The sequence below is a fragment of the Entelurus aequoreus genome, linkage group LG07 (assembly GCF_033978785.1).
Source record: "Entelurus aequoreus isolate RoL-2023_Sb linkage group LG07, RoL_Eaeq_v1.1, whole genome shotgun sequence".
NCBI lineage: Eukaryota > Metazoa > Chordata > Actinopteri > Syngnathiformes > Syngnathidae > Entelurus > Entelurus aequoreus.
Genome location: NC_084737.1, coordinates 22420142 through 22435993, shown reverse-complemented (window position 1 = coordinate 22435993; position 15852 = coordinate 22420142). Strand labels below are relative to the sequence as shown.

General features: G+C 38.6%; 1 protein-coding gene across 1 annotated transcript in view; it reads left to right on the top strand.

Moving 5' to 3' along the window:
* Nucleotides 1-15852, top strand: part of scn8aa (sodium channel, voltage gated, type VIII, alpha subunit a) — a 107356-nt gene that overhangs the window by 44335 nt on the left and 47169 nt on the right. The window contains exons 10-14 of the mRNA XM_062052878.1: nucleotides 7531-7752; nucleotides 8019-8082; nucleotides 8199-8340; nucleotides 11344-11550; nucleotides 13508-13789. Coding sequence (XP_061908862.1) covers nucleotides 7531-7752; nucleotides 8019-8082; nucleotides 8199-8340; nucleotides 11344-11550; nucleotides 13508-13789 — 917 coding nt within the window. The remainder of the gene's footprint in view (nucleotides 1-7530; nucleotides 7753-8018; nucleotides 8083-8198; nucleotides 8341-11343; nucleotides 11551-13507; nucleotides 13790-15852) is intronic.

Genomic DNA, 15852 nt, shown 5'->3' with positions numbered 1-15852 from the left:
AATTACAGTAAAATAAAAAACTTGTTAAAAATAATAAATAAGTACCAGCACAAACAGCAGTGCAACAGTGAAAAAGTGTGTAAGCTATTGGGGCAGATTTCATATCTTAAAGGCCTACTGAAATGAATTTTTTTTATTTAAACGAGGATAGCAGATCTATTCTTTGTGTCATACTTGATCATTTCGCGATATTGCCATATTTTAGCTGAAAGGATTTAGTAGAGAACAACGACGATAAAGATCGCAACTTTTGGTATCTGACAAAAAAAAGCCTTGCCCCTACCGGAAGTAGCGTGACGTAGTCAGTTGATCATTTCTGCAAAGTTCCCTATTGTTTACAGTGATGGCGGCCAGAAGTGAGAGCGATTCGGACCGAGAAAGCGACGATTTCCCCATTAATTTGAGCGAGGATGAAAGATTTGTGGATGAGGAAAGTGCAAGTGAAGGACTAGTGGGGAGTGGAAGCGATTCAGATAGGGAAGATGCTGTGAGAGGCGGGTGGGACCTAATATTCAGCTGGGAATGACTACAACAGTAAATAAACACAAGACATATATATACTCTATTAGCCACAACACAACCAGCCCAAAGGACCGTTCACCTAACCCAAGGTTCATAAAGCTTATATATTTACCCAAAGTTACGTACATGACACGCACGTACGGGCAAGCGATCAAATGTTTGGAAGCGCGCGGGTGGGACCTGATATTCAGCTGGGAATGACTACAACAGTAAATAAACACAAGACATATATATACTCTATTAGCCACAACACAACCAGGCTGATATTTAATATGCCACAAATTAATCCCGCATAAAAACACCTAGGTGTTTGTTATGCTAGCTCCTAGCTCCCGTCCATATAACCCACCAATACAATTCAAACACCTGCACAACACGCACAATCACTCAGCCCAAAGGACCGTTCACCTAACCCAAGGTTCATAAAGCTTATATATTTACCCAAAGTTACGTACGTGACACGCACGTACGGGCAAGCGATCAAATGTTTGGAAGCGCAGCTGCATACTCACGGTACCGCGTCTGCGTCTGTGTATCCAAATCAAAGTAATCCTGGTAAGAGTCTGTGTTGTCCCAGTTCTCTACAGGCGTCTGTGTATCAAAGTCAAAGTCCTCCTGGTAAGAGTCTCTGTTGTCCGAGTTCTTCGATCTTGACTGCATCTTTCGGTAATGTAAACAATGAAACACCGGCTGTGTTGTGTTGCTGACTTCCCTCGCAAAATACTCCGCTTCGCACCGACAACTTTCTTCTTTGCTTGCTCAGCTTCTTTCTCCATAATACAATGAACAAATTGCAACAGATTCACCAACACAGATGTCCAGAATACTGTGGAATATTGAGATGAAAACAGAGCTATTTTGTATTGGCTTCAATGGGGGATCCATACCTCTGTTTCACTGGCTACGTCACGCGCATACGTCATCATCCAAAGGAGTTTTCAACCGGAAGTTTCGCGGGAAATTTAAAATTGCACTTTATAAGTTAACCCGGCCGTATTGGCATGTGTTGCAATGTTAAGATTTCATCATTGATATATAAACTATCAGACTGCGTGGTCGGTAGTAGTGGGTTTCAGTAGGCCTTTAATGGCCCACGGGTAAAAACTGTTTTTAAACTCTGTTTGTCCTGCTCTCGTGTGACCAAAATCTCTTCCCTGATGGACAAGTATCAATTTAGTTGCAGCTTCAATAGACGCTTCCGACTTAGCCCACACCCCCTTGGTTACTGTTATGTCCCTCGCGCTTTTGTCAAAGATGGCGGAAGATCAGCAATCACTTGCTTGAATTTCAGACAACATTTGCATATCTTTCCTTCCCAGTGCTGAAAATCTGTTGCAGCAATTAAGGGGTCATATTATGATTTTTTTCTACATTTAAAAAACAATTCCTTGTGGTTTACATACCATGTAATGGTGGTTATTTGGTCAAAATGTTGCATAGATGTTGCGTCTTGTCCCTGTCATCATGTTGTAGTTTTTAACACTTCCTTATGAAGTCTACTAACAGATATAAGTTAAAAGTTGGCTACTCTGTATTAGAAATGGCAACAGCGTACATATGCATGTACGAGCCAGTCTGCCCCACAAGAGGATACAGAAAAAGAAGAATTTTATTCACTACAGCGCAAAGCCCTGCGGGTAAATTTGTACCATACATGGAGATATCCGCTGACATCACCAATGGGAAAAACGTCACCATTGGGGCAAATTTCAAATGGTTCGTTTAGAGGAAGTATGAAGGGAAGCAAAATTGTTTTATAAATATCTCTGCCATGCCTTCATGGTTTGAGTTCTTATGCAGATCCCAAATACACAAAAACAGGTACCAATAGGTAAGAAGAGTTGGTTTTGCATAATAGGTCCCCTTTAAGAGGTGGCTAAACTACTTTACCCAAGACTAAATTTTTGAAATACGTGTTTTGGAAGGCGGAAATTGCGATGTAAGTAGTGACGCAAAGTTCTGGTGGTCATTGCAGAAAATGACCATTGTTAACATGGGACGAGGGATGCTGATAAGCTAAATAGTCAATGAGAGTTGTGGTTGTTGACTGAATTGACTCTGGCAACACTGCGCATAGCGCTTCGGCAGAGAATTGCACGTCACACGCTCGACAAAGAGCTATGCAAGGTTTAAGATGGCGTCTGACCAGACGGCACAATGACTGCGTAGAAGCTTAACATAGGCTAACAACCTAGTCTAAACCAAAATCACTTTCCTCATTCTTTGGCCACCTTCCACATTTGTGTGTTGAGCAAACTGTCTAATACATAGAAGTTTACGCCTTCTTTCCCACAATGTGCTGTCCCGTATAGGGCTCGAAAGGGCATGTGATTTCACAATGCTTTGTGGGGCCGCGGTCACCATTTCTCCTGGCTAAAGTTTTTGTTTACATGGCTGTACTGTATCTGGGGTACAGTGAGAGAGGGAGCAACAAACTGGAGGAAAATGAATCGTACAAAAAAAATAAAAATACTGTACTGAAACAAACTGGATCCTATTACAAAGGCTCGCTACCTTGAGAAAAAAGTACAATTGTTGTTATTGATCCATATGATCACGTCCTCAGTTCACTTATTTTACGGCTATCATACATACGGCAGTTACGTTCATTCACTGTTACCATGGTTGTATTCTTTATAATAATCTTTATTTAAATGACAATGAATTGTACAACATCACATATAAAACAAATAATACTGTATATATTAAGAATACAGCCTTTCTAAATGGTCTTCTCCAAAAACAATATTCATTTATTTTTGTGCTTAGCCATGACTAAAAGTAAATGATCTTTTTTGCAAGATAGTGTATGTTGTTTGTAGCCTGCAGTTAGCTTGGCTAACGCAAACTACTAAATTCTACGTGTGAATCCAAACTTATCAGTTTGAAAATGTTATGAACACACCAACATGTGCCGGGTAATGACGTTAAAGGGGAACTGCACTTTTTGGGGAATTTTGCCTATCATTCACAATCCTTATGGAAGACAAAAACACAGATTTTTAAATGTTTTAAATGCATTTTAACTAGTAAACAAATGTGTGCAATAGTCCACTTACAATGGAGCTTATGAAAGTCGCTTTATTCTGCCTATAAGCACTTAAAAAACATCCAAACATTTCCATCAACGTTTTATATACATGCTGTAAGTATATATGTAATGTAGCAACAGGCACATTCATAATAACATGTAATATTCACATTAATGTGCAACCATATGCACATCGCAATGTTCACTTTTTTCTTTAACTTCAACTCTGACTACTAATCTTGCAGCCATTGTGAGAGCCAAATACATAATAAAACAGCACTGACTGTATAATGTCTGCTCTCACTGGGATTCTGACTAATAGGATGTTGATATATTCCTGTTTAGATGAAGAATGACTCATAGTACTCGCAAAGAAAAGAGGGTGGGTGCAAACCAGCGTCTTTCGTGTGTCTTTCTTGCCATCTCCGGGTCTAAATTGGCTGTCAAAGTTTTCCAACTCCTCAGTTTTTGTCCACATCATTTTCTATCAAGATGAGAGACATGATTTATAATCTATAATTAACTTTTACGAGCTCTGAGGCAAGAAAGGAGCTCACCAGCTGATGATGACAATACAGCAGCAAAAGGAAGTTGCCTCCCTCTGATCAATGCGCTGCTAAATTTAGGTCATTTAACGTTACCGCTTGTAATAACAATATGACTAATACTTGGTTATTATTCAGAACACAAAATGTAAATGGAGTATTGTTGGCGCTTTTTGGATGGTTATTTATTGGTGATGTCTCCCATTTGTTCCATTGTAAGCAGACTTTTATTAACGTTTATTTACGAGTTAGAATGCATAAAAAACATGTGTTCTTGTCTCTTATTTTGAATTATATGCACAATTCCCCAAAAAAGTGCAATTCCCCTTTAAAAGTGATGTTTGGTCATCTCTTTCTTAGCTCACTAGTCCGAGTTCTTTGTTTCCACGGTGGACATGCAAAAAATCTCAATAGATCATTTTTTATCCTAAATCAATTGTGACAGTTAATGATGCAGCATATTTGCCCCAAGTTTTGAACTTGTTAAAGAAAAGGACAAAACCTTAGGATAGAGTCATGCATTTAGCTATGTAAATAATCTATTCAGATACCCATAAAACCCACAATGTATTGCGTTTATTAAGTCACCCTTTGAAGCCCCATAGAGCCGGAGTGTAAGCGCAACCACAAGGTGGTGGATGTATTTTAGGCAGCCACAAAATGCTGAAAAACTTCCAAAACATCGTAATTGAGTTATTCGTAACAATGAAATGAAAGGAAGTATTTGATGTAATTAGGTGCTCCTCACAGGATGAGATGAACAGTGTGGATAACCGGTGAAGCTAACTGTACATGTAGAGGCAGATTTGATTAAGGGGGGTCATCTTGGTTCCATATTTGAGTTCATGGTGGGCCCATGTGAATGCTGCCAGAGGATGTGAAGGTAATGTGACTTTGTTTGGTTCAAGTGTGGATGAGACAAACTGCAGGTTGGTGATATGGGGAGTCGGTGCATACAGTACGTAATGACACCTTACACGAGGTAGTTCAAGAAAGTGACCGCACATGGCACTGGCATTGAATTGCTCCTGTTCAGCCTTGGAGTTTAAATGACCTGCATGTTGGTTTCTAGACACCCCCCAGCCCTACCCCTCCCTGCCTGTGCCTCCTTCTCATGGCCCCGTGTTGTGCTGCTGTGCTCTTTCTCTTTCTTATGGCTTCCCTCTCACTTTTCTGTAGCCTTCCCCCTCTATTTCGCATAGTCCATCATTGACAATGAAAAGAAAAAACTCAGTTTTTTGAGATTTTGAAAAGAATGGGAAGGCTCCTAAATATGTTTTGTTTGTTTTGTTTTTTAAGTTGTATGTTACCAATCATTATTGCTCCAAATTATTTGATAATTGATGACAATTGCTTATAAGAACATTATTAACTGGGATGTTACCCTCCAAAGGAAGGCTGTAAATTTCACGTATGAAGCATCACAGTATGTTTTTAGTAATACAATCGTCACTCGTTTATCGCTGGTAATTGGTTCCTTACAGGAATGCGATAAATGAATTTCCGCTAAGTATGAATCATTAATTATAAATCAAATATTTTCATAGCTATAGCATAAATAACCTGTTTGCGACCTGTTAAATATGTTTTTCAACTCCATGAGAATTATCTAGACATATAATGACACCTTTTAGTCACCTTTACATGATTTTAATATATATTTACAGTATATATATATATATATATATATATATATATATATATATATATATATATATATATATATATATATATACGGTACAGTACAGTACAGTACAGTACAGACCAAAAGTTTGGAGACACCTTCTCATTCAATGGGGTTTCTTTATTTTCATGACTATTTACATTGTAGATTGTCACTGAAAGCATCACAACTATGAATGAACACATGTGGAGTTATATACTTAACAAAAAAAGGTGAAATAACTGAAAACATGTTTTATATTCTAGTTTCTTCAAAATAGCCACCCTTTGCTCTGATTACTGTTTTGCACACTCTTGGCATTCTCTCGATGAGCTTCAAGAGGTAGTCACCTGAAATGGTTTTCACTTCACAAGTGTCATAGTTTTGATGGCTTCAGTTACAATCTACAATGTAAATAGTCATGAAAATAAAGAAAACACATTGAAATGAGAAGGTGTGTCCAAACTTTTGACCTGTACTGTGTATATATGTATATATATATATATATATATATATATATATACACTACCGTTCAAAAGTTTGGAGTCACCCAAACAATTTTGTGGAATAGCCTTCATTTCTAAGAACAAGAATAGACTGTTGAGTTTCAGATGAAAGTTCTCTTTTTCTGGCCATTTTGAGCATTTAATTGACCCCACAAATGTGATGCTCCAGAAACTCAATCTGCTCAAAGGAAGGTCAGTTTTGTAGCTTCTGTAACGAGCTAAACTGTTTTCAGATGTGTGAACATGATTGCACAAGGGTTTTCTAATCATCAATTAGCCTTCTGAGCCAATGAGCAAACACATTGTACCATTAAAACACTGGAGTGATAGTTGCTGGAAATGGGCCTCTATACACCTATGTAGATATTGCACCAAAAACCAGACATTTGCAGCTAGAATAGTCATTTACCACATTAGCAATGTACAGAGTTCAATGTGACCCCAAACTTTTGAACGGTAGTGTGTGTATGTATATATATATATATATATATATATATATATATATATATATATATATATATATATATATATATATATATATATATATATATATATATATATATTTATTTATATATATATATATATTTATTTATATATATATATATATATATATATATATATATATATATATATATATATATATATATATATATTTATTTATATATATATATATATATATATATATATATATATATATATATATATATATATATATATATATATATATATATATATATATATATATATATATGAAAAAAAATGGTTTTATACAAATGTGTATATATATATATATATATATATATATATATATATATATAGTATTACTACCAGGCTGAGCCAATCAGTGGCCATGGTAGTGAACAGCACGCTCTGGTTTGTTTGATCCCCTCTAGTAGCCAATACTACTATTGTTTTGATAGTTTTAGTTTATTTAGCCAAATTTATGTTTAAAACTGCTTAATCTAGGACCAAAATATGTAGAGTATGCTTTAAAAAAAATAAAAAAATATTTTTAAAAAAGCGTGATGTAGTGAGGGACGACTGTAATATTTTCTGTCATGACTACATACTCAGAGTATATATACTGTAAATACGAATGTTTTTTACACATAGATATAATGTGTCCACACATACCGGTAGCTGCTTTCATACAAAACTGTGTGTTACAATAATAACAAGTTAATATTGAGAAGATGGTTCATACCTGATGCATGGTCCGCTTGCATCATCTCGTTGTTCTTTGTGTCCGTGGCTCCCCTTCAGGCCTGAAGACCATCGTGGGCGCCCTCATCCAGTCTGTCAAGAAGCTTTCGGACGTTATGATCCTGACCGTCTTCTGCCTGAGCGTCTTTGCACTCATCGGCCTGCAACTCTTCATGGGAAACCTGCGCCAAAAGTGTGTCTTTTGGCCCATCAACAACACCGAGAGCTACCTGTCCAATGGCAGCAGGGGCTTTGACTGGGACGAGTACATCACCAACAATAGTGAGTGGAGGCCAGGCTTTGCTGGCGGTGAGCTGGTGTGGCGAGCTCCGAGAATGAGTCATCCAATATGACGGAACAAGAAAAAAATATTTCATTTTGGCAGCGAGGAGACAAAAAGAATTGATGCTGAATTGAAAATACATACGCAGGCTGACGGCAGAAAGTGGCCAGACTGAACTGATGGATATTATGCAGCATAAACAAGTCTTGATGCAGTAGAATGTGCCTGTAATGACTCATTACGCTTTTTTTGTATCCCCTTTTAGCAAATTTCTACTTCCTGCCTGGCCAGTTAGATGCTCTTCTCTGTGGGAACAGCTCAGACTCTGGGTGAGTGTCTTTTTGCCCCTCCTAATTCTGCCAATACCTGACCTTGTTCCTCCGTGTGACTGCAATGAGATGAAATGGCAGGTAAATAGTGCCTCATTCCGTGCCTCTCCCCTCAGCCGCTGCCCGGAGGGCTACACGTGCATGAAAGCTGGGAGGAATCCAAACTACGGCTATACCAGCTTTGATAGCTTCGGCTGGGCCTTCCTGGCTCTCTTCCGACTCATGACACAAGACTTCTGGGAAAACCTCTACATGCTGGTAAAGCTGATATGTTCACCCGCTTTCAAATATGCTACAGCAGCCCACATATTAAAACATTGATTGTCATGAGCCTAAGGACAGTAGAACCTTGATTCAAGAACTTAATTGCTTCTTGAACAAGGCTCCTAAATGGAAAAGTTTGCTTATTGAAGCAAATTTCTCTATAACAAACAATTTAAACATGAATAAAGGGTTGCAGCCTCGACAAAAGTCCATATTTTAGTAAACGTTTGTATACTTTGAACACAATAAAAAGCGCTATACAGTACTGTATATCCAACAAACATTGCAAGGGGGTGATGGATAAACTTTATTTGAATACAAAAAGCCAAAACAACAATTGTCCTCCTAAGCAGCTGCCCTGCCGACACACACACACACTCACACACACACACACACACACACACACACACACACACACACACACACACACACACACACACACACACACACACACACACACACACACACACACACACACACACACACACACACACCCTGTCACTAGCCTGTGGTGCACCCACAGTTTGATACCACAAAACTCCTTGAATTTAACAGCCAAGAATAAAAAAAATAAATCAATGTTACCTTAAACTTCTAGCAAAACAGAAGCAAAACAGTGTCGACAATGCTGTGGATGCTTCCTTAATGTTGCAAATTACACATTGCTTGTCCATTGCTTTTTTTGGACTCATATTGAGCTAGCAAATCTATAAAATGCTGTTAAAAACACCTAAAAAGGACACAAAGTAGCACTTAGCATAGTAGCTAACGACAGCAGTGCTCTACAAACTGAATGAGCACTGGAAATCGAAGAGCCCGCCCACAATGGATGTGCTGCCAGGCCAGTCCTGGTGTCATGGGCAGGCCGAGCCCACGCACAGAGTCAGCTGTGGACAATATTTAATCAAAACAAAGGCACGTTGACTAAGACGATAACACAATTAACTGACAAGTATAAAAAAGAGCCGAAAAGGTTGATTTGTACTCTTATGATGCTCTTAGCAGCAGTCATCAATCATGACATCACAACTGTAAGTCAAATATATTATTCCGGCTGTGCGAGTGCGCATCGATCGCTAAACCTTCACTGCTGGGACTTTGTCTGTCAAGAACTGATTACTACATGTAAGATCTGACGAACACTTATATTTGTGGTTCTTGTAACAATATGTGTTTGAAATTATTTAAGCATTTATCGTGTCCGAAAAATAAAAGAATTGGCCATTTTTATGGTCACAACGTACTGCAAAGAACTGTTGTTGATCCAATGTTGTTGTGCTAAGACCTTTTTCTTGTTTATAAGTTACATATGTAATATATCTATGTGCGTGTCTGTTGTAATTTCCCTTCCTGGTTTGATGACCCGCCCTATCTTGCTCCTGATTGGCCTGTCTGTAATATTTTGCCCTAATCTTTACCAATCGTGACTCATCATAGTAAACCGACCAATCATCATGGATTTTCTCACAAGTACACCAACCAATAATCATGGATTTTTTCCGTATTTTTTGTCCATTTCCTCTGAGTTTGCAAAGTCCATTTCTCTCTTTTTTTTCTCTTTCTTTCTCCCTCTCTCTTCTTTTGTCCATCCATCCATACATTTCCTACCGCTTGTCCCTTATGGGGTCACGGGTGGTGCTGGAGCCTATCTCAGCGGCACACGGGCGGAAGGTGGGGTACACCCTGGACAAGTCGCCAGCTCATCACAGGGCCAACACAGATAGACAGACAACATTCACACTCACATTCACACACTAGGGCCAATTTAGTGTTGCCAATCAACCTATTCTCTTCTTTTGTAGCTTGTACAAAAGAAGCCGCTCCAGGGGTCTAAAAATAGCTAAGCTACGGAAATCGTTACATGTTTAAAAAGTAGCCAAGCTACTGTGAAATGTATTTAAGCTATGTAGCTCCGCTACTTGTAGCGGGCTACTGCCCAACACTGCCCGCGAGCAAGGACTCTACATTGCATTGAGGATGCATTCGTTCGCGTATTGCTGGCAAATTTGCGGGACACAGCTAGAATGCGTCATCAAAATGCATTATCATTATACAACAATAGTATCAAAAGCTTTATCGTCGGCCAAATTTATATCGTATATAGTCTATTTGACGCAACTCTGCCTAACCATTGCAAACATCCCTTTTAATAGGCAAATACATTATAGCATTCCCCATTATCTAGATATGCAGTAAGTTAATGTAAAGTTATAAAAAATGCAACAATGTTTGTAAGTTAGAAAAATGGTGGATTAGTTTGCTCGCCTATAGCCAGGTCGCTGACATCCAGTCTGTCCAACTGTGTGTCTGCACAATAGCTCTCTGAAATGGTGGAGATGCCTCCACATGCAAGTGGAAAGAAGGAATTATAAAATATTAAGTATGCAGGATTGGCCAATGAGGGAGATGAGACATGACGGGAGTATCCCGTAGCCGACTTTCTATTTTTGCTGCTGACTTTGCTGACATTCAGCTCCATACTGCAGCCCTTTTGTCAATATTTTGTACTGTGTCTTTAAAATAATATTTATAAGCGACGATGTCGTTTCTTAGACGTTTATCACCCACGCTGGTTCATGCCGCATCTTCAGTGTGGGCACATGTTTTAAAACGCACTGATTGATAGATGCTGTGTTTTCTTGTATACATCACCCCAGTGCTCCCATCAACTGCATACATTATTGATTAGTGAGGGAATTATCCTTTGTGTAACCCACAACGTACTGTCTTTTTTTTTTTTTTTTACAAATTGTTTTATAAAATGAGTGAATGCAAAAACATACTATAGGTTCATGCAGGTATTAGGAATACAGTAAAACAGAGCTCTCTAAGTCTATTCATCCATTTTTAAATACAAAAAGAACCTCTTTTCCCCATTACCAGCTCATCTTTTCATTTGTGATGAGCAAATTTGAGGAAATTAATGATATATTAGGTTCTAACCGAGCAGTCTCCCTTTCTACCCATTCATTCTTCCCTCACCTTGCCTCCAAACAGACCCTGAGGGCGGCAGGGAAGACCTACATGATCTTCTTTGTCTTGGTGATCTTTGTGGGCTCCTTTTACTTGGTGAATCTGATCCTGGCTGTGGTAGCCATGGCCTATGAAGAGCAGAACCAAGCCACCATGGAGGAGGCCTTGCAGAAGGAGGAGGAATTCAAGGCCATGCTGGAGCAGCTCAAGAGACAACAGGAAGACGCTCAAGTCAGTTTTCTGCAGGAGAAAAGTATTGCCAGGGTTGCTAACAGTCCCTAAAAAATGTAATCATCCTGTATTTGGAAACAAAAGTATACAGCCTGTATTGAGCTTAGAAGGGTCGTACTTTGTCCCATATTGCAATGGGAATAAAAAATATAAGCGGGATAAACAAAGGTCCGCGAAGGAGGACTATTTTGCTTTGATGTTAGCATTGCGTGTCTGTGTCGTCATTCCACATCGCTCAAGCCAAAACTGTGTTACTGATGTCGAAGATGAAGTGCATCAAAAAAGTTAATCTCCACTTTGGCTGGACTGAGAGCTAATTGTTTATGGTAGTCGTGTTAGCCTGAAGTGCTATGCCAACTCTGATGCTACGTTCCACAGTTGTCGTTTGACACCGCTCACGCCAAAATTTCAGCAATGTGATGTGTTATTGATGAGGCAGAAGTTGAAGATGAAGACTATTAAAAAGTTGTTCTGTCAAAAGTTGGTCAACTTGAGATTATCGCGGTAAAGATAGGGCCAAGATTAGCCACCATTTTTTTGTTTAGTAGGGTTCATCCTTAACCCAGAAAAGGAAGTCCAGTTTGTTGAATATTTATTGATAGCCACAACATAATACTAATAGAAAATAAGATAAATACTGCACTATCATATATCCATCCATCCATCCATCATCTTCTTCCTCTTATCTGAAGTCAGGACGCGGGGGCAGCAACCTAAGTAGAGAAGCCAAGGCTTCCCTCTCTCCAGCTATTTTGTCCAGCTTTTCCCTGGTGATCCGGAGGTGTTCCCAGGTCTGCTGGGAGAAATAGCCTCTCCAACGTGTCCTGGGTCTTCCCCATGGCCTCCTACCGATTGGACGTGCCCTAAACACCTCCAGAGTCAGGTGTCCAGAGGGGCATTCTTACCAGATGCCTGAACCACCTCATCTGGCTCTTCTCGGTGTGGAGGCGCAGCGGCTTTATTATGAGCTCCTCCTGAATGACAGAGCTTCTCACCCTATCTCTAAGGGAGAGACTCACCACCCGACGGAGGAAACTCATTTTGAACCCGTGATCTTGTCCTTTTTGTCATTACCCAAAGCTCATGACCAAAGATGAGGATGGGAACGTAGATCGACTGGTAAATTGAGAGCTTTGCCTTCCGGCTCAGCTCCTTTTTCGCCATGCAGGGTCCGCATCAGCTCATTATTGTCTTTAATGTTTTTAGAGTTAATCTCTCCAGCTGTTGTTGACTGGGAAGAAGTTTGTTTCGTCTTCGCTTCACTAAAGAGACACAATCTAAGCACGTTTAGTAGATCAGCTTTGTGTGTGCTATGAAGTTTGCATGGTTTTTAATACATACAGACCTTTAGTAGATCAGGCCCATAGTGTGTCCAGATTTATGATCGTAATACTATCACATATCTGTCAACATTCCCATGCGGATATTGTCAAGCTGGACACTGAATGTTTAATGTTTTATGTTAAGGAGGAACGATTTATATTTCAGAAGATATTTTATTCTATTCATGTTATTTTGTTTAAAAAAAAAAAAAAAAAAATGTTTTAACAATTTGTTTTCCATGTATTTGTATTATTCCAAAACATGCATTTAATCAGATTCAGGTTTGAGTCACAATGTATAATAATAGTTTTACACCGATAAAAAAGCAACTAAACTATCAAAATCAAGTCATCTAGCAATGCCAAAAAGGTAACCCTTATTTTTCAGGGAGTTAGCAACTTTACTTAGCACATTATTATTTCATTAAGTCCAATTAGAGTTAGTTCTTTGAATTTCTGAACAGAAAAATATTCTCAAGTAAAAAATAACTTTATTAAAATAATAACCATACGTTTTTAGTTTTCAACTTAAATGTTTTTGTAGATTTCCTTTTTACATTTTTTTGTATCCAAAAAGATGTAAACATTTTGGATGCCCCTGTGTTAATTAAGCCATTGTTGATGTTTACTGTTAGACTGCTGCCATGGCAACCTCGGCGGGAACAGTCTCAGAGGATGTGGTAGAGGACGAAGGAGGTGGGCGCCTCTCGTGCAGCTCCTCGGAGATGTCCAAGCTCAGCTCTAAGAGTGCCAAAGAGCGGCGCAACCGCAAGAAGAAATGGCGCCAGAAGGAGCAAGAAAAGGAGAAAGGTGACAGTGAGAAGTTTGTCAAGTCAGAGTCGGACGACGGCAGCAAGAGGAGTCGTTTCCGTTTTCCTGATAACCGTCTGGGACGAAAGTCTTCCATTATGAACCAGGTAAAAAAAAACTCTTTCTATAACCTCTTCTACACTGCTTGGTTTTTTCCTGTGTCCGGTTTGAGGAAAGTTTTCCACCTTTGAATAGTATCAAAGCTGTAACAAAGGTACAGTAGTTTATACGTCACTCCAGAGGCATGTGGGACAAATATATATACCGTAGGTCAATAACTGCTGGATCTGTGAATTAGAGGCTTAAGTAGAATTTTGTTTTTATTTTATTTAGAGCATCAGCTCAGATTTGAGAGCCTGTTGCAATGAACTAGCCACTAGTCTAGCCACAGTGCGAAGCCGCTTCCAAGATACTAATCCTCACCACCAGGACCAGAGGAAAATATACACACTCACCGGGTAGGATGACACAAGAAGCTAACCGCTAAAGTGTCAATGTAAAGTAGAGGTGATCGATCCAGATGTCGTTACTATCGATACCTAGTGTAGTATCACTTTCTTTTTCTTCTACTTATTATTACAAAATAATTTTTTTGCCCGTTTTTTGATTGTTTTTGCTACGTAGGGATTAAGTCTCTGGATGCAGGAGGGCTTTGAGGGCAAAACCCAAATGATTTAAATTAAAGCTAGAATGAGTTTTTGTCTTGGGTTTCATTGTGCACTAGGCATTTAATTTTGTTTATGTAGCATTCAGTATCATCGGATTTACGACAATACTAGCAAATTCTAAATTTAACAAGATATTTTTTATAAAAATGTGTTGTTGTGTTTACTTTAGTTTCGTACAATAAAAATTTTTCGGTTCTATTATCTGTTGTCCTAGTATCAGATCTAGACTCAAAATCTAACAGCATCTGAGGCCAAAAATGTTGATCTGGACATCCTTAACCTCCTCTTAGAAGTACCAACCACCGGAACTGTGAAAGTTAGTGCAAAGTCAACCGAATCAGAAAAACAAACCATTAAAAACATGTCCTACCACGTAGCTGACCGAGCGAGTCAGCCCGACCGCAGCACCATCAGTTTGTATCACAAGAATCGAGCGAGCTTGTGCAGCATGCAGCCACAAAGGTCCAAAAGACGAAAATGTATCCATGAAAATATGGAGAAGCTGCCGATGCTGTGTTTGATGTGTTTCATTTAATTCTGTCTCTTGACTTTATAAACTGAAGAATAAGCAGGTAAATATTTTAATGTTTAAATACATTTAATAAAACTACGGTAGTTGTTTATAGTAGATGGTATTGCATTATTTTTCAAACCATATTTCTTATCTAAAAGTTAGTTTTTCTTTTTAAAATGCATGTTCCATGTAAAAAGGTGGTGTTTGGGGATGGCCAAGCATGGATTAAATTGTTTTAAGTTCATTTCAATGGGTGGGGCTGATTTCAGATAAAAGTGTTTAGAGTTACGAGCTCAGTCGGGGAACTAATTGTTTTCATAAGTTTTGGTGCGACTGTATTTAAAAAAAATCAAACTTAAGGTGCAAAATAACAAATTTAACTTAATTAAAACATAAATGTGCAATCATTCCTGGCACAATGTCAACTGGGGATCGAACCCAGTATGTCTGTCTTTTGTTAGACCAGCATTAATGTTGCACGCCACAGGAGACAGTGACAATGATCAGGAAATCCTATTCTATCTACCTATCCTATCAGTGACTGAGAAGAAAAGGGCTGAGAATTTGTTTGCGGCAAAAATTTCATATGAAATGCTCTCTTATTCATTAATTGACATTTATGTCATTCATAAATTGACATTTTACATTTGCTTCTTCACGCAAAACCGGCCCCCTCCCAAGGATCTAGGGGCCCTATGCACAGTGCGGGATCTGCGTATAGGGAGTGGTGACCCTGTGTTTACTGCTTTGTATGCCCCAATTTTGCAGGATGATTCTGTCTAATATTATATAATTTCCCAAAGTATTTAAATAATTGAATTAAATAGAAATAATGAAGCACTCTCAGAAGTACGGATAAATGTTATGTTTTGGGGGTTGTAAAATGTTTTTTCTAAAATGTACAGTATGAAAAAACCCCACTGAAACCCCATTAACAATTTAAGTTTTGTCAAAATAGTCTTAAATGTGTTGTTTCGGATAGTAATAT